The sequence below is a fragment of the Myotis brandtii genome, unplaced genomic scaffold (assembly GCF_000412655.1).
Source record: "Myotis brandtii unplaced genomic scaffold, ASM41265v1 scaffold893, whole genome shotgun sequence".
Taxonomy (NCBI): Eukaryota; Metazoa; Chordata; class Mammalia; order Chiroptera; family Vespertilionidae; genus Myotis; species Myotis brandtii.
This window is the reverse complement of record NW_005371660.1, coordinates 191,518-217,861: the sequence shown is the minus strand read 5'-3', so window position 1 is coordinate 217,861 and position 26,344 is coordinate 191,518. Positions and strand designations below refer to the sequence as shown.

Here is a 26,344-nt window from a genome sequence, read left to right as displayed (position 1 = left end):
CTCCCTCTCCCTTCCTCTCTGAAATCAATAAAAACATATATTTTTTAAAAATAAAGCACTAGAAGCAAATATAGTTTCTCAGTCATTTTATACCTTTAATCTCATGTTACCTAATGCCAGATAAGATTAGTTTTTACCATGCACTGAGCTCTTAGGAATTCACTCATTTATCTTTTTAATTTAGTAATTTATTTAGCAAATACTTATCGAGTGCCTGCTATGTGCCAGGCACTGTCATAGGTGCTAAGTATAAAGAATTGCCCTTATGGAGGTGATTACATTCTGGTTGGAGGAGGAAACAATAAATAAATTTATAATGTGTCAGATGCTTATAAGAGCTATCGAAGAAACGAAATCAGAGTAAATGGGATGGAAGTTGGAGTTGCTCTATATGAAGGCTGGTCAGGGAAGGCCTCACAGATAAGGTGACAGGTGAACAAAGACCTCAAGGAAGTAAGAAAAGGAGCCACGGCACCTGTGTCATCCCAAAGCAACAGAGAAAAATTCTACAGAAGGTTGAGGTGCTAGACCAGCCGTGGGCAAACTACGGCCCGCGGGCCGGATCCGGCCCGTTTGAAATGAATAAAACTAAAAAAAAAAAAAGACCGTACCCTTTTATGTAATGATGTTTACTTTGAATTTATATTAGTTCACACAAACACTCCATCCATGCTTTTGTTCCGGCCCTCCGGTCCAGTTTAAGAACCCATTGTGGCCCTCGAGTCAAAAAGTTTGCCCACCCCTGTGCTAGACCATCTTTGAGATATTGTCCCCTTCAAGCATGTTTTGTTCTGTCATTGTTTAGGTTTTTTAGGTCCTTTAAATCATAGGCAGCTTCAGAATTGTACCAAAAATGAGAAATTATAAAATGTTACTTTAAGTTGAGTTAGTAAATTTATTTTCACAATTGTGTCTCTCTGGACAATTTGAACATTTGCAAATTGATCATTGAGCAGTTGATCTAAACCAGTTACAGTCAGTTCTTAATATTCATGGTATTTTTGTTCTATAAAGTTACCACAAACACTTCATTAGCAAACACTGCACCATTGCTCCAAGGAGAAATACAGGGTTAGGTTCCTACAAGTCTCTGGTCACCACGTTTTCATCAACCCATTGGATACATAAACTTGTTTAATGTGTTTCTGTTTCAGAATGCCACTTTTAAAATATACTGTTGATTCATTAACATCAGACTCACACCTGAATGAAGGTTATCTCACACATGTATTTCCTCCTTCAGGGACATCAGCCTGACTTTTAAAAAATTGTGGTAAAATATACATAACATAAAATTTATTACTTTAACAATTTTAGATGTATAGTTTAGTGACATTAAGTACATATCACAGCCTTCTTTCATGTAGAGTATGAGACAGTACGTCAGCACTAAGGTTGGGGCATTTTAAACAGCAAAATCACCAACAAATGCACAAAGTGAGAAAAAGTGGCACTAAAGAGACCACAAAAAGGATACTTTTTCAATACAAAAGCTGAAACACGGCAGTATCTCACTTTGTTCAACCTCAGCTATGAATGTGTGCATTAGGCAACTCAGATTTTCATCACTGCATGCATGTCTGAAAGACCAATAAATTTTAGGAAGTAGGTAAATTTGCAAATACAGAATTTGTGAATATTGTAATGACTGATAATAGACTAGAGCTGTGTATTTCGGGCACTGATAATTAGATTGAATTGTGTTTTCAGTAATTGATATGTTAGGTGAGAAGTTGGCTCCTTAAACAGTTTAAAATGTGTACACATCTTATTTAATTTGATGGTTTTCATTAGGGCTGGACCTATGGATGGATAAGGAAGATAGCTGTCTTTAGGGTGTGATTTGAATTAGAAATCACCTCTCTTTAAACATATCATCATCACCACCATCCCTTCTTACCCCTCCTCATTACTCCAAATAAATGTTTGGTCCTATAGACAGAATGAACTGAACACATTAAAAAATAAAGCTCCAGAAATCAGCGATAATAGAATTTATTACCTTCACTAAAGTATTTTTTAAAAATATTTTTATTGATTTCAGAGAGGAAGGGGGAGGGAGAGAGAGAGTAAAATCAATGATGAGAGAGAGTCATTGATCAACTTCCTCTTGCCTGCCGCACACTGAGGATCAAGCCCACAGCCGGGGCATATGCCCTGACTGGGAATCTAACCAGCGACCTCCTGGTTCCTTGGTCGACACTCAACTGCTGAGCCACACTGGCCGGGCTCTTCACTAAAGTATTACTGCTAGTAAAGTAGATATGAACTCTACTCCACAAATGCCGATGTGCAAAAAATATTATATTAAAAAGTGACTTAAAACCTACTTGAGCCCCAGTCCAACTGAGCTCGTATTTCTGTTCACCCTCAGCTTTGCCAAAGTTTTCAAGCCCTAAGAACAAGGAAGCATTCCCAGACTTAAAGGAGTCCTATAGGCAGGGCTCACATGTCCAGTGACCAAGGACACCACCCTGATGTTTGGTACTAGGTAAGACACTGGAACTCCGAATGCCTGAGATTAAATGTACCTGGCTGCACAGGTGCTCGGAGCGTCCCTACAGATCACATATAGAGTCTTGCTCTTCTGAGAACCACCAACTGTGTCTGTTTTCTAGTCTGGGGGAATTTGCCCCTTTCTGTCCTTTTGCCCTTAAAGACATTCCCTTCTCTCCCCTCCTTTAAAATAATCTCATCAAAGAGTTTAGGCTTTATCTAAGAGATAGGAAGTACTGTCATCCTTAGGAAGCTTCTCAATTCCTGCCCAAATTCCTAAGGTAAGGTTAACAAAGGGCCTGGTTATCTGTTGAAAGCAACAGAAAAGAGTACAACACATTAAGTATCTCAACCAATAATCCTGCTACACTAATACACCACCTCAAAGGAGAGGAGAATTTTTATTGCCAGTCAGTATCTCCAGCTTAGTCGATTTAGTAGTAGACATTAAAATTCATAATATGTTAATATTGAAAGAATATTGGAGACTGCCTAGTAAACTTGAAATACTAAGATTACAAGCAAGTTAGTGCAGAGCTAATACTAGAACCCAAATATTTTGGTCCTGTGTTCTATATATTTTCTATTGAATTCTCCAAAAGCAAACTACACACTTCCCCAAAGAAACCTAGATTTCAGGTTAATTTCTAGTTCCAGAATGTAAACAGAACCCATGAAGTTGTTCTTTTCTGATTCTCAAAAAAGCATAATCCATTATGGTTCTTTTAAAAAGAAATGTCAAGTTGTATTAAAAGATATAGTGACTCTGAAAACAGTATTATATTTACTCATAATTAGCAAAATAGAATTCAAAATCAAGTCAGGTTCAAATGCTTTCCTTAACTTTTTTTCTGGTGAGATGTGAACACTTGATTTGCCTTTCCTGGTTTGCTATATAACGTTTTCTGATCTAAACCAGTGGGCATGCTTGCTTTTTTTTATTTTGCAGGGGAGACCTAATCATAGACTTGTTTTAAATGAGTTGGAAAGTTGGGAATTTGATTTCAGCTGAACTTTGCCATTGTGCGGTTTGTCCCTATACCTGATATAAATTACATATTTGAAACTGGTTAGGTTTCAGATTTGTGTATGTAAGTATTCCTTAGTCTGTGCTCAGGCACCTGACTAAATTCCATTGATCTGAGGTTATATTTGGAGCTTCTCTTATTGCCCGTCATTTTTATAATATAGAACACTTTAGGTAATAATCAGCTATTGTCTGCATTATTGAGTTGGGTCAATTGGAGGCTCAGTACTGCAAATACATGCTCAAGGTGCAAATTAATGGTTAACCCTGGCAGTGGTATAGAAATTATTACACTTATTTTTATTCCATCAGTTAATACTTGAAGAAGCTTCAAGAAAGGTGATCAGTATTAATTTTGAATTATTTAGGAATTTTTGGAAAGTCAAGGAATTGAATTAAATCCACCTGGGAAGATGGCTCTGGATCCTTACACAGAACTTCGGAAACGGCCTCTTCATCAGTATGTCACTCCATCGGACTTTGATCAACTCAAGCAGTTTCTCACCTTTGACAAACAAGTAAGTGACTCAGGCACCTTGGTAAGTTAACTCGTTTCCAAGTGTGGAAATGTTTATTAGCAAACTATTTTGGTGTGTGTGTGTGTTTTGAAACATCACACCTATAATATAACCATTTGGATACAGTGCTATTTTTCGGATTTTATCTAGAGTTAGAGGGCTAGGAATGCCAAAGTTTTATAGAGATCCAAAGAAGATTGTGGAAATAAGTCTTACGACTTCCACCAAACCTTTAAATCTTAGAGCATTCCTGAGCTACATCTTCTTTCCACTTTATATTTCCAGCTGGCTACTTATTTCCCAAATGTGAGTTAACCTCAACAGAATCCTTTGGGGAAACCTTAAATGGATTATTTATTTCCCATATATGTAGATTTCTAATGTTCAAATAGTAATTTCACAGAAGTATTCCATTACAGATGATTCTTGTTAAGTTTTATGTTAATGTGTGAGTACAGAATGTTCTGGGTATTTTCCAATTCTCTTCCAGCCTTCCTGTGCTCCCCCTGGTGGGCATGGTGTGTAGGAGATTTCAGTCTTCCTTTGTGTGCTGAAGGGAAAGATCACCCTCAATGCTTCTTTGCTGTTTTTTTTCTCTCAGAAATGTAATTCCTTTTAGTTCAGAAAATTTTACCTAGCACTATCATAGTCTTTTTAAGGATATTCTTTATATCAATCATATATCTGTTATTACTTTGTATTTAAAGATTGTGTTATTGATATTACTAGAAGATATGTGTTGATGAAACTAAAAAAAGACTGATAAGTAAATGAAAATTCTTTCCATATTAATTACATACAAACCATTCACATGCACCTTTATTAGTAACTGTATAAAGGATCCATTGCTCTTTTAATTCAACTTCTCTTTCCCTGACTAATATTTTTGGATCAAAGTGAATATTTTTTCTCAGCACAGATTTATAAGCCTATTAATATTTTCCAGCTGTTGACATCTGATACATAATTTCAGATGTTTTTGTATGTTTGGTAAAAATTTCTTTTTTTTTTTAACCATTTGAGATTGCTTCGTTGTCTTTCTAGCTAATCTCTTCATTATTGTCTGATATATGAATGCCAAAGTAGCTAAGTTAAAGTCTCCACTTATAGAATTCGTATTTAAGTCACTACTTTGGATTTCTCAAAGGTTCTTCGATTTTATGCGATCTGGGATGATACAGACAGCATGTTCGGTGAATGTCGGAAGTACATCATTCATTACTATCTTATGGATGATACGGTAGAAATTCGAGAGATCCATGAACGGAATGATGGGCGTGATCCCTTCCCGGTCCTGATGAACCGCCAGCGTATGCCCAAGGTTTTGGTGGATGCAAGTACGTTTGGTTGGGTTTATCTTCTGATAATTGGACCTTTTTTTGAATTTTAGAGGAGTATTCTAAACCAGTGTGGTCATTTCCCTTTACACTTAGGAGGCTCTTGGTGTGTTCTTAAAGGGACTAAAAACTGCTTTCCCTTAATTTTTGCCCTTTACTTGCCCCCTTGGTTCAGGCTCCCCTCTGAAATGGTCTGGTGGAGAGGACTGATATCCAAGTCAGAAAACAAAAACAAAACAGCAGTGGGAGATTCATGAAAGTGTGGGAGATCAAGGCTTCTGAACTAACGCAACTTAATATCAGACTTTTGTGCATTTCTGAAACAAGCTTTTTCATTCACAGATACAGCTTTTCATTTCCTTATGTGCTTTTTTTGACTTTGCTTCTTGCCTCAACTCTGTGACAAAAGGAGTTTCTATGTGGGATGACTTAGGATTGGAAAAGGCATGTCTGTGGCTCATAGAGTGTAGCGCCACTGTGTGAACGCTTGCTCTTTCTTTGCTGGTGTAAAGTAACCTAGTGGACTGGAGAGTGAGGCCACAACAAAACGCAGGTGGCACCTGCCTTACATCAGTATTTCTCTACGATACGTAGGCTTGCTTTAGTTATTGACTTTGTAGTTTAAGAATGTTCTCTTAGCCTGGCTGGTGTGCATGCTCAGTGGCTGAGCATCAACCTATGAACCAGGAGGTCATGGTTCGATTCCCATTCAGGGCACATGCCCAGGGGATGTGCAGGAGGCAGCCAATCAATGATTCCCTCTCATCATTGATGTTTCTAAATCTCTCCCCCTCTCCCTTACTCTCTGAAGTCAATAAAAATATATTTTAAAAAGAATGTTCTATTATAAAAATGCCATATTGGTGGCATATGACATATCTCATGGTTGGATGGCTGACAGAACTCTGTAAATATTCATTGATTTTTTTGGGAGCTAGGAGATAAGAAATTCCAGGTATTGAGCAAGAGGTTTGTCTTAAAGGTTATAAACAAAGCGGCCATCTGAAGGCTAAATTCTTGGCCTGCACAGTGTTTAAAAAAGAATGCAGTGTTATTTGGGGGTAAGGAGTTGGAGATTTCTATCATTGGGAGAGTGGATAAACAAAATGTGATGAAGGTATACCTTGATAAATATGTAGTGTTAGAAGCAATAAACAGAATGTACAAGAAAGCAAATAGGTGCATCTTAAAAACATAGTGCTGTGTAGAAAAAAAGTAAAAAGAGATGTATAATGCAATAACATTTGCATAAAGTAAAATACACACAAAACAATATACATAATACACTATAATAAAAAAGCTGCACGTTAGAATGGTTGCTTGCGAGGTAGAAGAGAGTGAGATTGCTGAAGAGAGTAAAAGGGAGTAGAATTGTTTTACATTAAGAGAGTTAACATTTAAAATCTCTTTTTTTGAAAAAATGAGAATAATTGCTAACACAGATTGTATTCCGTGCTAGCAACAACTGGATCTGTGCCCTGGTTCAACAGAGTTTGGCTGCTGCCTGTCATATTCTTATATATAGCCTACTATCCAGCCCTCTTAGAGTCCTAAGACATTAGGACTGAGGTACTAATTTTGGCCTTTCAGATTCCTTAAATGAGCCTGAAATTTCTGCCATCTGGAACTAATAAAAGTTAGATTTACAGTAAATTAAAAGAAAGAATGGAACTGTTAGCAGACCTTGAAAAAAAGTGTCACTAAAACCGAGTTCCTTGAACTCTCAGGTTCCACGCTTGTCTCTGCTTTATCCATGTGGCCTACATCTAAAATTTTCAATATATAATCATCCTGTTCTGTCCCCATGTACAAAAATTAATTCAAAATGGATCAAAGACCTAAATATAAGACCTGAAACAATAAGTTACATAGAAGAAACTATAGGTACCAAACTTATGGACCTGCGTTGTAGAGAACATTTTGTGAACTTGACCCCAAAGGAGAGGGGAGGAAAGGCAAAAATAAACGAATGGGACTATATCAAACTAAAAAGCTTCTGCACAGCAAAAGAAACGGACAACAAAACAAACAGGCAGCCAACCAGATGGGAGATGATAGTTGCAAATAGTAGCTCTGACAAAGGTTTAATTTCCAATATATATAAAGAACTCATAAAACTCAACACCAAATAAATAAACAATCCAATAAAAAGTGGGCAGAGGACCTGAAAATACATCTTTCCCAAGAAGACATACAACAGCCAATAGATATATGAAAAGATGCTCAACCTCACTGGCAATTAGGGAAATTCAAATGATGAGATACCATCTTACACCTGTTAGAGTGGCCGTTATCAACAAGACAAGCAACAAGTGTTGGAGAGGTTGTGGAAAAAAGGGAACCCTCATTCACTGCTGGTGGGAATGTAGACTGGTACACCACTATGGACAGCAATCTGGTGATTCCTCAAAAAATTAAGAATAGAGCTACCATATGACCCAGCAATCCCACTCCTGGGTATATACCCAAAAAACTCGAAATCATGTATTCGCAAAGATATATGCACCCCTATGTTCATTGCAGCATTATTCATAGTGGCCAAGACATGGAAACAACCAAAGTGTCCTGTGATAGAGGACTGGATGAAGATGTGGTACATACACACAATGGAATACTATTCAGCCATGAGAAAGGATGAAATAGCATCATTTGCAACAACAGGATGGACCTTGAGAACATTATGCTAAGTGAAATAAGTCAATCAGAAAAAGCTAAGAACCATATGATTTTACTCATGTGTGGGATATAAAACTGAAACTTATGAACACAAACAGTAGTGTGGTGGTTGCCAGAGGGATGGGGGTGGGGAGAGAAGTCCTAATATAAGGTGAGAGGAGAAGATTTGACTTTGGGCGGTGGACACATGGTGCAATATACAGATTTTTTAACATAGAACCCACACATGAAACCTGTATGTTCATGTTGACCAATGTCACCCAAGTCAACTTAATAAAAATAACACTAATCATCCTGTTCTATAACTTCCCAAATTGTAACAAAGTTTTCATCAGTTACATGGAGAGGCAGCATGTTAACATGTGAAGGGTTCTTTTAAGAGGTAGGAAACATATGTTTTTGTAAAAGTTATTGTTAGTCATGCAGCAGGATAGAAAAAGCTAAGCTTCCATCAGCTAAGTAAATAATTCCTTTAACTAGAAGGAGTGTAGAGTTGATGTTTAATAGACTCTCAAAGCCATTTATCCAATGGATGATTCTTACTAAATTCAGTTAAACAAGAGTTACGTGTCTGCTATGGGAACTAGTTCATGTGCTAAGTGCTGTGGAGGAGAAAATGAAAATAACTTCCAGACCTAGAACCCTTGTCCTTAAGTCCCTTCTAGTGACTGGGGAAACAGGTCACATTAGTACACAAAGCCATTAAACAATAACACAAGTGTCCAAGACTATCTGATTATATAACTAGTTATGTCATGTAGACAGAGCTCAGAAGAAGAGATGGGAGCTGGAGTGACTAAAGAAGGCTCTGTGGCAGAGCTGGCTGCCAAATACTTAAAGAACATATAATTTCAAGCTTCATATAAACTCATAAAAAAGAAAAAGAACTTCATTCATTCATTGTTAAAAAAAACTAAAGACACCATGAGAAAAAAGAACTATAGTCTCACTCATGAACATATGTGCAGAAATCCTAAACATCATATCAGTAAGATAAATCCAGCATTATATGAAAAAGATAATTGTTGGGCAAACAAGGATAAATGGCTGGAACACACACACACACACACACACACACACACACACACACACATATACACACACACACAGACACCCAGATCTCTCAGAACCTTGTTTACTGAGGAAAACTCATGGAGTCACGAGCTGTGTCCCCATTGCCCATCACTTACTGGGGTAACTCAAAGGGATCTAGTAGGGTTAGGCACTGCACACTGGGAGGAGGGGCTTTTATGCCTGGTTGGAAAAATACCAGCCCTTCTTTTAGCATGATCAAGGGCTAGAGTTCATGCCTTTCTGTGTGATATAGCAGAATGTTAGCCTCCTTTTCTATTTTCCCATCTTAGCAATTAATAAGAGAATACCAGTCTACCTCTCCTGCCTCCTGAGATCAGAGTTCTGAGGCCAAGCTTTGTGGTTAAAGCTATGCAGTGTGATACTTTACCAGAACTGATTGACTACCTTATGGTTTCCAACACTTAGTTCTCATAAAACAGTGTGACAAAATTGGATTTATTCCAAAAAAGCAAGGTTGATTTTACATTTTAAAAATGTGTTGATTCCCCAGATGTAGGGATCACTGTAATCATCTTGCTCACTGTCCCAGCCTCCTGTCACAAGACTAGGTCACACTGTCCCAATAGCAGTGATCACAATTGAAATGAAGCCATTTATTTGTGTAATTGTTAATATCTGTCACTTCAAACAGAATGCTTTCTTCATCAAGACAGGAATGTTGTTTCTATTGTTAATTGTTGTAATCTCAGTATTTAGTAGTGTACCTAGTACATGGTATATGTGATCACTGATGACTTGTTGGGTTCCTTTTAGATCTAATACTCTACACAAGGACTTTTATTGTTTTTTCCAGTGATGATTTCTTCTGAGCATTAATTCTGTTAAGATCAGTGACCTGTAGTGATAGTTGGAACTGATCATGGGAGAGAGACTTTACAAAAGCCATCTGGGGTATTATTTATGTGTCCTGTCAACAGATGGAAGTACACAGCCTGTGTTCTCCTGGGAATGCAGAGGAGGCCCTGACCCTTGACCAGAGCCAAACACTGCACTCCGTCAGGTTCTCAAGAATGCCCTGCTGCTGTGTGTCCCATCCTCATTCCTTCTTTCCTCTCTCCCTGCTCTCTTATGTTAGAGAACTTCCCTAAGTGTGTGCTGGAAATCTCTGATCAGGAGGTGTTGGAATGGTATACTGCCAAAGACTTCATCGTTGGGAAGCCACTCACTATCCTCGGGAGAACCTTCTTCATTTATGATTGTGATCCATTTACTCGACACTATTACAAGGAAAAGTTTGGAATCTCTGATTTACCATGTATTGATGTAAGCAAGAAGGAACAACCTCCTGTAAAACAGGTAATGGAACGCTAGTTCTGAGTGTAGTGAGATAATTAATATTTTGATGTAAAGTTTAAGAAAAAGGGAAAAAAAGACAGGTGAATGAATATCCAGTAAAAAAAAAAAAGCAAAAAACAGACAAAAAAAAAACTGGACAAAGCATATAAAAAAGAGCAGTTCACAAAAGAAATATAAATGGCTAATGTACATATGAAAAGAGCCTCAACTTAATTGATGAAGAAATAGAATGTAAATAATGAGGTTTGGGATCTATTTGATTTTGAAAGACTCGCGATAGCTTATGTTTGCCCTGGCGTGAAGAAATATTTTCATGTACTGTTAAAGGAGGACCAATAAGAAAAACCTTTCTGCCCTGGCCAGAGTGGCTCAGCTGGTTGAACACTGTCCTATGCACCAAAGGATGGAGCCCCAAACCTGGGCATGTGTCCTGACTGGGAATCACATCAATCACTGGTTTGATTCCCAGTCAGGACGCATGCCTAGGTTTGGGGCTCAATCCCCAGGAGGGGGCATGCAGGAGGCAGCCCATCGATGTTTCTCTCGCATGTTTCCCTCTCATCGATGTTTCTTTCGCATGTTTCCCTCTCATCGATGTTTCTCTCACATGTTTCTCTCATCGATGTTTCTGTCTCTCCCTCTCCCTTCCTCTCTCTGTAAAAATCAATAATAACATATTTAAAAATGATAGATAAGTAAATAAGAAAAAGAAAACCTTTCTGAAGTCAGTTTGTCATCATTTTAATTTATTCAAAATAAAATGTTACGTATTTCTTGACCCAGAAAATCTGTGTGTGGTTTTAATTTCTCCTTTTATACCAAGTCTTGCATTACTTTTATAATATTTTTTTCATTTAGATTTTTTAAAAAGACATTTTTTCACATTCCAGATCCTGAGGGCATTTCATTGTTTCTTGCTTATTTATCAAACCCTTTCACTGAAAAACTGGTTGACAGCAAAGCAAAAACTGATTAACTGAAGATGTTGGAAGATGACTTTCTTTCATTGCAACATAGCTTTCCTTAGAATCACACTGAACTACAAAATTCAGTTCTGAGCACCACAGAAGTCCACTCTGACATGAGAGTAAGTTCATGGTGCTTTTAATGCACTGAAATAGTAAAATGGTAAACTTGAGTCTTCAGAGTGGCTCAGCCACATATTTTAGAGTTTCAAGTGAGAATTGCACATTTTAAAAATTACACATTATACAAAACATTCGAGAAGTGTCTGAAGTACTAAAGTAGAACAGTATCATGGACTGAAAGTGTGATTGTTTTTATACCTCTTTGGATTAGGAGCGAGTCATACAACCTCTTTGTCTGTTGCTCATGTATAAGGAAGGGTGATCAGACCTGTGACTCATTTCTGTTGCCACTGTGTGTATAAAATAATGTCGCCGAGCGGTTTCTTTTCAAAAGAGAGACAACAGGATGGAATTGAGTTGCTCCAGCCCAGGCCCTTACCTTCTCCCCATCTGCTGCCTATCTGTGTGCCCTGAGCCTCCATTATACTGAATAATGTGTGGTTCTGCAGGTGCTACATTCTGATTTACTCCCTTGGACTTTTACGATGCTCTTCACCTGCTTAAACCACTTTTCCATCATTTTTTTCACACGACTCTTTCTTATTCTTCACAGCTCAGTATAGGCTTTCTCTCTTCCAAGAGAGTATCTCTGAAGCTCCAGGCAGGGCTGGCCACCTCCTGTGTGTTCCTGGGGTGCTCTATGCCTCTCCACGAGCACTCATCTATTACATTAAAATACCTGTTTATGCATTTTCTCAACTAGGCTGTAAATTCCTTGAGGGCAGGGACTATATTCTGTACATCTTTGTGCTCCTAGCAACTAACAGTGCCCAGCAAATCAGAGGTATGTATACTGTATGTCTCTTGAAGTAGGCTGAAGAAGACTGCCTGATTAGTATGTGTTTGCTATCCCAAAAGATCTCTTAAGCAAGCCTCTTAGAACCAACATTTCATTAAAACAACGCAAAGAAGAATTTGGAGTTTGGTGTATGCTATGAGTTCTCAGGGGCAATAAAACTTCTGGAAGCAAGTGTAGGTGGTAATAATACAGTCATGCGTCATATTTGGGTCAACAATGGCCACATGTACAACAGTGGTCCCATAAGATTATAATGGAGGTGACAAATTCCTATCACCAAGTGGCATTATAATGTCACAGCACAGCACATCACTCACGTGTTTGTGGTGACACTGGTGTAATCGTGCACTGCTAGTCATTTAAAATTACAGCTCATACAGTTATGTACGGTACATGATGCTAGGTAATGATATAAATGACTGTGTCACTGGCTTATGATTTCAATGTACTAAACTTCTTATCATTATTTTAGAGTGAACTTGTTCTACCTACTTGAATAAAGTTTGTTGTAAAACAGTGTTATGCCAGCAGCAGCCTGCTACATTTTGTGTTTACCGCGTCTTGACTGCATCATTTTCTCTTGTGATTAATCTTGTGTAGTTTTGCTCATTGTGGTCCCTACGCATACAAATCCACTGCTAATGTTGCCAGTGACTGATCTGGATGCAAAATGAAAATGATTAAAGACTACAAAGGTAGACAGTTAGTGATGGCTACATCTTTCCAGTCAGGCATGTCCCATTCCACCATAGCTACAATCTTGAAGAGCAAGAACAAAGGTAATGAGACTAACAAAAATTTGAGAAGGGCCTGTGTTAGATATGGAGAAACTTCTAATGACCCAGATGGAAGAGTAGACACAGCAGTATGTCCTCTCGGCACCACAAGGATCACAGCCACAGCGAAAGATTTGTTTTTGATGTTGAAAGGAAAGGCTGGTCCCAGCTCTGATGTGAATTTTTCACTAGCTCTAGGTGGTTTAAATTATTCAAGTATTGTTATTCATTCCATAATGTGAGTGTTGATGTGAAGGCAGCTGAGGAATTTTTGGAAACTCTAGATAAGCTGATTGTGAAGCAAAATTATCTGCCAGAGCAAATATTCAATATGGATGAGACCTCCATATTCTGGAAACAGATGCATGAATGGACTTCCTTCCACAGGAGGCCAAGTCAATGCCAGGTTCTGAGGCTTTTAAATACAAAATAACAGTCTTGCTTGCGGGCAATGTTGCCCGCTACAAATTGAAACCCTTGTGCTCTGGCAGAGTGAGAACCCCTGGGTGTTCAAGCATATCGATAAGCACACATTGCCAGTTTCCTACAGGGACATGGAAGTCATGGGTCACTCAACTCCTCTCCCAAGATGCCCTCCTGAATTGCTCTGCCAGTGAAATGGAGTACTGTTTAGAGAATAACATACCCTTCAAGATTTTGCTTATTGATAATGCTCCTGAACATCCTTCTTTTATTGGTAACGGTCATCCCAGTATCCAAGTGCTGTGTCTCCCTCCAAAACCCCCTTTTTGATGCAACCAATGGATCAAGGAGTTATAGTAGGTTTTAAGGCCTAGTACCTGAGGAGGGTCTTGAACCAGGCTATTGCTGCAACTGAGGAAGACACTGATGTAATTCTGGAGGGATTACAACATTTTGACTGCATCAAGAACCTTACTTGAGCTTGGGGTGATGTCACCAAGGAGTATATGAATGGCATCTGGAAGAAGACACTCAGGAGATTCACCCATGACTTCAAAGGCTTTGTCAAGGATGAGGATGTTGCAAAAATGAAGACTATGGTTGAGATGGCAAATGACTTTAGCCTGAGTGTGGATGAGATGACATTGAGGAGCTCCTAGAGGTGGATCCTGAGAAATTAACTAATGAAGAGTTGTTGGAACTGGAATGCATAGGTGAAGAGGCAAGAGAAAAGGAAACTGCAGGAGAAGAAAGACGAACCCCCAAGAAAATTCACAGTGAAGGTTTTAGCAGAAGCTTTTGCAGACCTCAACACACTCCTTAGAAAGTTTGAAAAATGACCCCCAACACCAAAAGGTTTGTATTATTAGAGAGGAATGTTCATGATGCATTATTGGTCTATAAGCAGATTTATGATGTAAAAAACAAACAACCCAAGCTAACCATCATGGGCATGTTTCTGAAAACAGTGACACCTCAAGCAGAGCCTGAGGCCCTGACCGATTTGGCTCAGCGGATAGAGCGTCGGCCTGCAGACTGAAGGGTCCCGGGTTCAATTCCAGTCAAGGACATGTACCTGGGTTGCGAGCACATCCCCAGCAGGAGGCGTGCAGGAGGCAGCTGATTGATGTTTCTCTCTCATCGATGTTTCTAACTCTCTATCCCTCTCTCTTCCTCTCTGTAAAAAATCAATAAAATATATTTTAAAAAAAAGAAGAGCCTCAGGCGGGTCCTACAGAAGGTGTTCCAGAAGAAGGCATTTGCTCTCAGAGGAGAGGACAGCTCCATGTGTGTTACTGCCCCTCAAGACCTTCCAGGGGACAAGATGTGGAGCGGAAGACTGATATTTAGGTCCAGACCCTGTGTAGGCCTCGGCTAATGTGTGTGGTTGTGTCTTAGTTTTTAACAAAACAAATTAAGTTCTGAAAAAATTTAAAAATAGAGAAAACTTATAAAATAAAGATATAAAGAAAAATATTGTTATACAGCTGGACAATGTTTGTGTTTTAAGCCAAGTTTTTTTATAGAAGAGTTGAAATTTTTTTTAAAAATTCAAAAATTTTTAAAGTAAAAACATTACCGTGAGTTAAGATTAAATTATTGTTGAAGAAAAATATCTTCTTATAAATTTAGTATCGCCTAAGGGTACAGTGTTTGGAAAGTGTACAGTCATGTGCAGGCCTTCACATTCACTCCTCACTCACTGACTCAGCCAGAGCAACTTCCAGTCCTGCAAGCTCCGTTCTTGGTAAGTGTTGCGTACAGGTGAACCATTTTTTATATTTATAGCATGTTTTTACTAGGCCTTATCTATGTTTAAATACAGAAATGCCACTGTTACACTTGCCTGTCGTATTCAGTATAATCACATGCTGTGCAGGTCTGTAGCCAGGAGGACTAGGTTATGCCATATAGCTTAGATGTGTAGTTGGCTATACCACCTAGATTTGTGTGAGTGTGCCCTATGATGTTCACACGATACTGAAATCACCTGACGACGCCTTTCTCGGAACATATTTCTGTCATTATGATACATGACTGTACCTCTTGCTATCAGTTGGTGTTTTTTTTTTTTTCTGATAGAACTCTGTACCATTGAATGTGCCTCACCCTCAAATTTTTGGCAGCATTTGATGGAGTATATACGAAAAAATACCATGGGAACAGATCTAGATTCTGATCAAGCCAACTATTCCACCACTTTAGTTTACAGATAAGTGTAGTGTAAGATAGCGGTCCAGGGGACTTTCCCAAGGTCATATTGCAAAGTGCAAGGGCGAGCTTTACCTAAGCAGGGGGTGGGATGGGAGGGATTGTAACAGTGGTGCACCTTTTGGAGCCCTTTGATCCATCTTTTGAGTTGATAAGAGCTTTTGAGTCCTAGAATACTTCTCCATTCCACTCTCATTACCATAATACTATTTTTTCTCTTAACCTGTCCTCCAAAGAAAGTAAAGGATGGGGAGACTTGGATAGAGAGCAGAGAGAAGTGAAGAACTACGTAGATGTTTGTTTTGCCTATCAGTCACTCTGTATACTAAAACTAACTACCTCCATATTTTTGGCACATTAATTATAGTGTTTGGTCAGTTTATTTTCAGTAAATTCTCTATATTACAAATAAATTCTCTGCCTATTAATAAAAGTCTGTGTTGGAAATGAGTAAGAGAGCTCCTCTTACCAAACTGCAAATACATTTAGCTCTCCTTAGTCTTGGCCCTTCAGTCATTTAAACCCTGAACAACATAGTTGTAAAGCGGGGATGGGACACAGTAGCAGGGTCTAGAGGGGTAAAGCTGGAGCCAAGCTAATGGTCAGGGGCAGAAGTGGATATGAAAGGGATATATTCAGTTTGAGAATCACAACACTCATAGGTCAGGCTGATCTGCTAGATTGGGAGTAAGTAAGCATGGGTCCAATGGCCAGATGTGTTCCCTCTCAAGCTGGCTCCATATGGAGACATGCTGGTGAGGCAGAGGAGGAAACCAAGGACTAGGAGAGCTAATCTGCTATGGAGATGTCCCCTAAAGGCAGTACGTGAGGGGATATGGGACTCTCACGCTCATCGTATACTTGCTTTGTTTAGAGAGCCTGGGCAGAAACTCTGGTGGGTGGGTCATAAGAGGAGGAGTAACTAGGAGTGAGAATGTCCACAGTCAGAGGAGTGGCTCATCTAGATTTAAACAGGACCCAGGCAGTAACTTGGAGTATGAGAAGCCCGGTGCCAGGACTCCAGGCATATGGGCTGATATTTAGGGAAGGTCTTCATTCCAAGCAGAGCAAATGAGGTGCAATTCAGGAAAAGCAGGTAGAATCCTGTCGAACACAAAAGGAATTTGAGAGGAAGGCACTCAGAGGCTTACAGGTATCTCCCTATTTCAAAATCTCTCAACCTCCACCCCCAACCCCCAACCAGGCTGCTGTCATTGTGTTTTATTGCAGATGCAAAGCAAGTTTAGATCCCACCACTGCATTTCTGCCTGGCCTCCAGAGTAATGCAAAACTTACTAGTATTTGGCATCTCACACAGGTCCCTCTGTCCATGAAAGCTTGTCCATTCATTGAGCAGTGGTGTTGCACTTGGAGCAAATTAGGTCATTGCCCACCCACCAGATCCTCTGTCATATTCCAGCCATGATGATCACATCACTGCAGCCCTGGCAAGTGGAGTGCAGGGTCAGTGTTCTGATCACTACACCTTGAATGAGCATGGCAGAGTTACTGGGTTTTGAGGGAGTACCCTATTACAGATGGACCAGGGATCTTATAGACTAATTTGTTAAAGTGCCTGGACATAATTTATAAAAAGATTTGGGGAAGGTGTCTACTAGTACAAGTGAAAAGCAAGGTACAAGCTGAGTTTGCTAAGAAGGCATAGCAAGGAATCAGAGAAAAAGAACCCTGATGCTTTCTAGCTAATATTGATGAGAGAGTGGATAACACCCTCAAAACTACTTAAGCTTTGAGACAAGCAAATCCTAGCATCCTAGAGCAGTGATGGCGAACCTATGACGCGTGTCAGAGGTGACACGCGAACTCATTTTTTTGGTTGATTTTTCTTTGTTAAATGGCATTTAAATATATAAAATAAATATCAAAAATATAAATCTTTGTTTTACTATGGTTGCAAATATCAAGAAATTTCTATATGTGACACGGCACCAGAGTTAAGTTAGGGTTTTTCAAAATGCTGACACGCCGAGCTCAAAAGGTTCGCCATCACTATCCTAGAGTGATGCTTTCAGCTCTTTGAGAAATATAAGCTCATCCTATATACTTCTACACTACTCACCAATGAAATTTATTTTGAGTTTGCTCCTTCACTAGGAAAGGAGAGTTCTCACTAAGTACAGCTGTCATCCCTCTTCTGTGAGGCAAAACTCAAGTAATGAAAATATTAGAAATATGGAAGTAAAAAGGGAAAATGAACCAAGTTGATACCATTATAATTAATTAGCTATTAATAGTAGGAAAGGAGCAAAGGGGGAAGCCAGAGATGATAAGCTTAGCCATTTGGGAAGCTTAACCAGGAAGCTGCCATTTCACACTCTCTAGAGAAACACTGGTCCATTCCCTGCAGAACACTGGGGGAATGGGTCCAACAAAGGGGAGATAGATGCATGCGTAGAGAAGTTGGGATGACCAGGGAAGGTTCCTGTCAGTCACACCTGGGAACAGAATAGGTGTGGCTAATGCAAACTCACGAAAATGTGGGGATGCATAATCCCTTAAAGGAATTTGCCCTCATGTTGCTTTTGTGACTCTTGGCTCATGGGGCACTCTCGCTCCTGCTTCCTTGCTTTCTCCCTTGTTTCCTTCATAGCCATGTGGCCCAGGAAACCCTGCATGCAGTGGACTGATGGACTGTGGCAGGAAACACAAATTAAGCTATCCTGATGCTGAATTGGATTGTGCCAACATGGAATGGAAACTCTGGACACTGACTCTGATTTTAGCCCTGCTAAAGCCAAAGCGACACTTCTATGGCAGGACTGAGGGAGAGGGGGCCTTGGAAACTCAGGGATGTAATTCCACACAAATAAAAATCACTCATTCTACCATATGAATCTCAAAAAATTCTCTCTTTTTTTTGAGATATCTCAAGAATCCCACTTCCATGAGCAACAGGTGGGGACAAGGACCCCCCCCTCCCCCCATACACACACACTTCCACCACTAACAAAATCATGCTAGGATGGTCACAAGGGCCAGGATTGGGCCTGGGAGTAGGGCCAGGTAAGGGGTCAGTGAACATCAGCAGTAGTTTCACTGTAGCCCTGAGAGTTACTTTGTAGCATCAGCAGTCACTTCCATGAGGAATGATCAAGGTACAAAATCTATAAATAGCTCTGGTCGGTGTTGCTCAGTGGTTAGAGTATTGGCCTGCACATCAAAGGGTCATGGGTTCGATTCCCAGTCAAGGGCATGTACCTGGTTTGTGGGTTTGCTCCCTGCCCTGGGTTAGGGCATGGGCAGGAAGCAACTGGTTATATGTCTCTCTCTCATCAATATTTCTCTCTCTCTTCCCCTCTTGCCTCCTTCCTCAGTTCCTCCCTCCCTTCCACTCTCTCTGAGAAGCAATGGAAAACATATCCTCAGGTGAGGATTAACAAAAAAAAAATCTATAATAATAAAAGCATAATATGCTAATTAGACCAGACGTCCTTCCAGACAACCTTCAGGACAAAGCCAGGGCTCTGAGTGAAGCCTGCGCCTGCCAGCAGCTGGAGGGAAGCCCGGGTCCCGGGTGCCAGAGGGAAGCCGGTGCCTGCAGCCGGGGGAAGGAAGGCCTACTCTTGCACGGATTTCATGCATCGGGCCTCTAGTCTATAATAAGAGGAATGGAATATGCAGTGTGTTATTTTTTCTGACTACATTTTAAATATTGAAATATCTTTTAAATGTTTTCTAGATTTTTCAAAGAAACTTAGTTACTTTGTAGTTTTTAATACAAATAGCATCTGCTTCTTGCTTCCTGTATTTCTTCAGGAATTACCTCCCTATAATGGTTTTGGACCAGTCGACGATTCTGCTCAGAATTGTTTTGTTCTCATTCCAAAAGCTCCGAAAAAAGATGTTATTAAAATGCTGATGAATGAGAACAAGGTGCTTCGTTTTTTGGCTTCACTGGTGAGGATAATTTTTATATACTAAGATTCTGTTCTGTCTCAGTATCGTGCCTTGACGTATGTTGGATGCTGTTAAGTATGGTGTCCCTGAACCAAGATGTAGCTCAAGGCCAATCTCCCACAAAAATATTTTCTTAGATCATTAATCTTCCCCTCTGCCCCTCAAATTTTGACAAACCTTTTTGCATTTTTAATTAAGTAGTTATGAAAGCCTGATTTATATTCAATTTATTTATGTGTCTGTGTGCCTTTGCAGTGTACTCTGATTTCCTTGAGGGTAGGGACCATGTCTTACTAATTTTTAGCATTACTTGTCATATCTAGCTTGTTATATTTTATAGTCACTAAATATAATAAAGGGACTCATTTATTGATATCAGTTAACTAGATGTTGCCTTTGAGAGGTCATATGGCTAGTGGTTGAGAACATAGGTCTGGAAACAGACATAAATTTAAATTCTGAATATTCCACTCAGGCAATTCCCTGAATTCCCTGAGGCAAATTACTGATAGGAATTCAAAGGATAATGTCTTTTAAAAATGAAAAAAATGTAGAAAAAAGAATATAAACATTTTATTTAGAACTATCCACATAAATATTAGAAATTAAAGTAAGTTACTTCTGAGAATAGGAATTGGGAGTGGGAAGGGGTAGGCCAGGTGATTTTTCAAATTACAGGCAGATTTGGAGATACTGTTAACTAGTGAGACAATTTAGTACTATAAAGATATTTGCCCCAAATTGATTTATGGTTTCAAAGCAATTACAGTCAAAATCCCAAAGGGTTTTTAATTTTTGCAGATTGACAAACTGATTCTATTATTTATGTGGAGATGTAAAGCACTTCCAAGAATGGCCAAGACATTCTTGGAGAACAAGATTGGTGGATTTGCTTAACAAAATATAACATATATTAAAAAGTCATGTAAAGTAATTAAGACAATAGAGTATTTGTGCAAAGATAGATAATTAAGCCAATGGAATAGATTAGCAGCGGTCACCAACCGGTGGTCCATGGGCCATTGGTGGTCTGTGAGGTCCGAAAGGTTGGCGACCGCTGGATTAGAGAGTTCAGAAACTGACCTGCACACATTTAGATACATGACTAAGGGCACTGCTGAGGGATTAGGAAAGGAAGGCCTTTTCAATAAATTATATCAGAACAATTAGATATCTATTTGGAAAAAAAGAAAATATGACTCACCTCAGACCAAATATAGGAATTGATTCTGGGTGAATTTAAGATTTAAATGTGAAAGGCAAAGCAATAAAATTTCTTAATAATAATAAAATTTTAACCTTGTAGTAGGGAAAGATTTCTGTAGTGGTACACAAAAAGCCAAAATTGTTTCAAAAACTGATAAATTTGACTACATTAAAATGGACATTGATGTTCCTCAAAAAACACCAATAAGAAAGTAAAAAAAGGAAAAGACAGTGGGAGAAGATTTTATTGCAGAAATCAACTAAGAACTCATATCCAGAATATCTAAAGAACAATCTAAAATCATTTTTAAAAATAAGCAAGAAACTTGAGCGGGCATTTTACAGTAGAGGATATCCAGAAGGCCAATAAATGTATGAAAAGGTGCTCAGCCTTTTTAGTGATCAGGAAGCTACAAATTATAACCGCAAAGAATTGCTCTCACCTACCAGGGTGGTTAATATGTTGGTGACAATATGGAACAATAGGAAATATACTATCAGTGACACACTCACTTAGGAAAATAGTTTGGCCTAATCAAACATACCAGGTTGTGCCAAAATAGTACATATATGTGCACTAGGAGATAAGAATGTCCCTAATGATTGCTAAAAACAAACCTGGATGTCCATTTATAGGAAACTGACTGGATAAATAAAATGGCATGTTTATACAATGATTTGAATTCTGATGTTCAGCAATGAAAATTAATGAACTACAGTTACAAATAACAAGGATAAGTCACATAAACATAACTTTAAATGTAAGAATTCAGTCACAAAATAATACATATTATATAATTTTCTTTATATTAAGATTTTAAAAAAACAGGCAAAACAGAACTGTTTAGGGATGCCTGCTTTGTGATAAAACTAAAGAAAACCGTAAACTTAAGATAGTGGCTTCTTGGGTGGGGGAAGGATAGGGTATTGATTCGGAGGGTGCTTTTTAGGTTCTGTCAATGTTGTTTCTTGACCTGGATGGTGGTTACCTGGGTGTTCACTTTATGAAAATTTTTTGAACTGTACATTTGGGGGGCGGGGTGGTTTGGTCATTTTCTCTGTGTGTTAGAGTTCAAAGTAAAAAAAATCATTTAAAAGAATACCAGTAGGACTAATATTAATAAAGAATTAGTGTGTACCTTCCTATGGGTAAAGGAAAAAAGAAGTGATATTCTGGTTGTGGTAATTTTCAAAGGGTTTTCCCTGGCCTGGTAAAAATAGAGGGTATAGCCATTCAGCTCATCACAAACACTCTGAAGCAGCGGTCACCAACCTTTCAGACCTCACGGACCACCAGTGGTCTTCGTAGCCCCGGTTGGCGACCGCTGCTCTGAAGGATGTGTCCCCAACCCCCTTGCTATGGCCTTGCCTGTGGCCCTGCTCAGAACTTTATATTTTATTCTAAGTGTGATGGGAAGTCTCTGGAAGTTTGAGAATAGAGGAGTGATATGGTTTGATTTTCATTAACTATATTGTGGATGTGTTGTTGTTGTTGTTTTTAATTTTATAGGGGTATCCAGTCAAAAACGTTTGGAAACCATTAGATTAGGGAATGCGGAAATTATCTTACTAAGAGGAAACCCAGTGTCTTTCTGCGGCAAATGAGAAATGATTACACAAGTCCCTGGTCTAAATGAGAAGATGGGTGTGAAAGGTGTGATATGGGAAGATTTTAGTCAGGAATAAGCATATCTGTATTTAAGCTTGTTCCACCTGGAATTTGTGGCTTAAAGGTTATGTGATCACTCTCAGCGAGTTGATTTGGGAGAAGTCTTGTCTACATGATAGTTTCTCAGAATCACTTTTAACTCTACGATTCCTCCCTTCTTAAATTTTCTTTTAAAATTATGTATGTAAATGGATTTGTTCAAAGAACTAAACTCTGCACAGGCATCATAGTGCCCACGAAGTTGAACCTAATGTCAGCCAGGAGGTTTCACACTGGCAGCCTATGGGCAGAATGTGGCGACCTCCGTGCTTTGTTGGTCTGCATAGTGCTTGAGAGAGTTTAGGTCAGTTTTTTCAAGCCAGGGCTTTATACAGTACTCCAGATTGCTATCTTCTCATGCAAAATTGGAGGATCTAGCAGCATTGGGCCTACATTCCCACGAGGCAACTATCAACTGCAGTTGAGTTGGGGCAGCCTTTAGATGAGCCATGTCCTTTCCCAGCCACCAGAGTCCCTCCCATACTGTTCATGTATATTATACTTTATGTAATAGATTTACATAATAAACCTAATCCCTGTAGGTATTTTACTTGGGGGCATCTAGATAATTCATGTACCTTCATAATATCTTATTTTTTTCACTTTTCTAGGAATCCCCCTACCCAGAAGACAAAGGCCGCCGATTTGTCTTCTCTTATTTTCTAGCCACTGACATGATCAGTATCTTTGAGCCTCCTGTTCGCAATTCTGGTATCATTGGGGGCAAGTACCTTGGCAGAACAAAAGTTGCCAAACCACACTCTCCGCCGGGAAACCCCATCTACTATAGCCCTAGTGACTTCTTCATTGGCGCCGTGATTGATGGTAGGTCTAAACCCAGGTTAGGCTTTCTGACTAGCCAAGTGAGTTAAATTGAAGTAACCCTTGTAAGAGACAAGTAGGCTGCATTCCAGCAGAGACAAAGCTAATATCCTTACATATGTGGTCCAATGTCTTAATCTCCTTCCTTCCCAATTAAACTGTGAATTGGTTGCATTTGGGGGAGGGGGGTATAAATATAGATCCTGAGCTTCCTAACACTGAACAAATGACTGCATATAAGTTTCGAGAGCTTTGAAAGTTCACTATGCATGCATGTGCATGTCTGTGAATTTGTCATTGGAGGGTCAGTATTTACTCCTGATTGCATGATAAAAGCATAACCAAGGTGAGTGTATCTCTGCCTTCTCCCCAGTGTTTGGCCACCGGTTCATCATCCTGGACACAGACGACTATGTCTTGAAATATATGGAAAGTAACGCTGCCCAGTATTCACCAGAGGCACTCTTGTCGATTCAGAACCACATTCAAAAGCGAGAAGCTCCTGCATCAAAGTTGGAAAAGTATGTTTGATTGTCTAGGGAGCATTTTGGCTCTGGCACATGTGAGATATTCAGGAAATAGTTCTTGATAAATTGAATGGGTAATCCCATTTTAGATTTTCACCAAGTAGGAGTTATTAGTCATACATAGGTTTGCTGGGTCCAATATAATAAGTAGTAACTTAGAACATTTCCAACTTTATCTATTTAGCAAATAACTATTGAATGCCTCGTATGGGTCGGAAACTATCACTAGGCCCTTGGGCTTTTTTATAGTAGTAAACAGAAAAGAAGTTGTTCCTTCATGGAGTTGGCATCTAAGCAGTGGGAGATAGTCAGTAAACAGCACAAGTAAATGATACAGTATATTAGGTGATGTGTGCTATGGAAAAGTGGGGCAAAATTAAGGTGATAAGGGTTTCTGAAGGGAGGTGGTGGATTGCAATGGATCGGGCAAGGTCACACCTTGGGAAGGTCATTTGAAGGTAAAGGAGTTAGCCATATGGATATCTGGAGGAAGAGCGTTCCGGAAAGGGAATGGTGAGTGCTAAGGCCCTAGGTAGCAGCATGCCTAGACTACGCAAGAAACACTGGCAAGAAGTAGGCCAGTGAAAGTGGCTGGAGTGAAACAAGTGAGAGGAGAGGAGTGGAAGGTGGAGTTAGAAAATTAACAAGTCCTGGATCATGTAGGACCTACTAGGTCTTTGGAAAGATGCTGGCTTTTCTCTGAGTGAAATGGAGAACCATTGTGGGGTTCTGAATAGAAGAAGTGGCAAGATTTGACATATGTCTTAAAGAGCTTTTGTGTTCTGAATAGGTTAGGAGAGACATTAGTTAGGAGAATATTACCATAATCCAGGCAAGTGATGATGGTGCGTGGACCAGGGTAGATCAGTGAAGGCGGGAGAAATGGTCTGATTTTGGATATATTTTGAAGGTAGATTACATAGGGGATATGAGAGAGAGAGAGTAGTTAAGATGACTGCAAAGTTTTGGACCTGAACAACTGGAAGGAAGGAGTTGCCATCATCTGAGATGGGGAAGATGTTCATTTGGGGTAGAAGAGGGTTTTGGGGGGAGGGGAGGATTTCAGTTTTGGATATACTAGGTTTACGATAGCTATGAGATATCCAAATAAAGTATCAAATGGGCTGTGGGATGTATAAATCTGGAGTTCAGGCAAGAGTTCTAGACTGGAGATGTAAATGTGGAAGTGTTGGCATATAGATAATACTTTAAGCCACAGGACTAAGTGAAATCTCTCTAAGGGAGTCAGTGTAGATAAAGAAAAGAAGAGCTCCTAGGACTGATCCCTGAGGTCCTCCAACTCTCAGAATTGAGAAGAGGAAACTGGGTATGACAACTGGTGAGGCAGGAAGAAAACCAAGTGGGTGTGGTATTCTGGAAACCAAATAAGGAAAGTAGACTCTTTCCTTTGCACAGCAGTGTGGGACTATAAAAACAACCGTGCAAACAATCTTAATAAGCAGTGGGAAATTTACTACTGTCCTGTGACCTTTAAAAATTATTGCATAAACACGAAAAATCTGATGGTTATAAATATAGGGAAATGAAAAAATAGTAAAACTACTTTTTATTTAGTACACTATAATCTAAAATATTGGCAACACTGAGAATTGAAGTGTTCCATTTCTTTGTAAAAAACTTATCAAGAGTAGTTTGAGCAGTGCTTGCCTTTTTCTCATCGTATAACTTATGATACAGGCAAACATCTTTTCTATGCTTTGGAAAATTGTCACATTCCTTTTGAAGTTTTGATCAGCTTCCAACATTTCATTATTTTTGCTTTCAATGTTGTGAAGTATCTCCTAGAGTTTCTTTACTGACAGTGAAATATCTCTGAAAGTTATTTTAATGTGCAATTTTTTGCTAGTATCTGGGATATGTCATCCTTTTCATTGCAATTACTTTCCTTGCTTATGTCAGTATTTTGGCCTTCACTGAGTTCCTCGGGCTGCACAGCAAGAGTCACTTGAATGGAGGCAGTGTGAGCAGCCCCAGTGAGCTGTTTCCTCTATAACTCCATTATACTTCACTAGAGGCCCGATGCACAGATTTGTGCACTGGTGGGGATCAGTGGACCTCCATGCTGCCATAGCCCGGCCTTACCCGCCACCTTGTCAGGTTCCAGCCCGCTGTCTGCATTGATCCCACACAGCACGAAGTAGTGTGTGAAGCAGCAGGAGGCCGGGGAAGGGCCTGAGCCCGGGCTGGGCCCTGCGCTGCTCCCGCTCATCCCGGCCCCACTGCGCCTGCTGCAGCTGCCTCGTGCACACAGGGGAAGTGTCCACGGGAGAGACTCATGCAGCAGCTGCATAGCCCTCAGCCCCGCGTCTGGCGCCCGTCTGTCAGCTGAGCAGCACTTCTGCTGTGGGAGCTCACTGACCACCAGGGGGCAGCTCCTGCATTGAGTGTCTGCCCCCTGGT

At 39.6% G+C, this 26,344-nt stretch overlaps 1 protein-coding gene across 1 annotated transcript in view; it reads left to right on the top strand.

Moving 5' to 3' along the window:
- The window catches only part of EFHC1 (EF-hand domain (C-terminal) containing 1), a 68,526-nt gene that overhangs the window by 27,034 nt on the left and 15,148 nt on the right, over positions 1 to 26,344 (top strand). The window contains exons 6-11 of the mRNA XM_005885159.2: positions 3,892 to 4,041; positions 5,189 to 5,378; positions 10,225 to 10,445; positions 19,520 to 19,660; positions 23,186 to 23,399; positions 23,770 to 23,917. Coding sequence (XP_005885221.2) covers positions 3,892 to 4,041; positions 5,189 to 5,378; positions 10,225 to 10,445; positions 19,520 to 19,660; positions 23,186 to 23,399; positions 23,770 to 23,917 — 1,064 coding nt within the window. The remainder of the gene's footprint in view (positions 1 to 3,891; positions 4,042 to 5,188; positions 5,379 to 10,224; positions 10,446 to 19,519; positions 19,661 to 23,185; positions 23,400 to 23,769; positions 23,918 to 26,344) is intronic.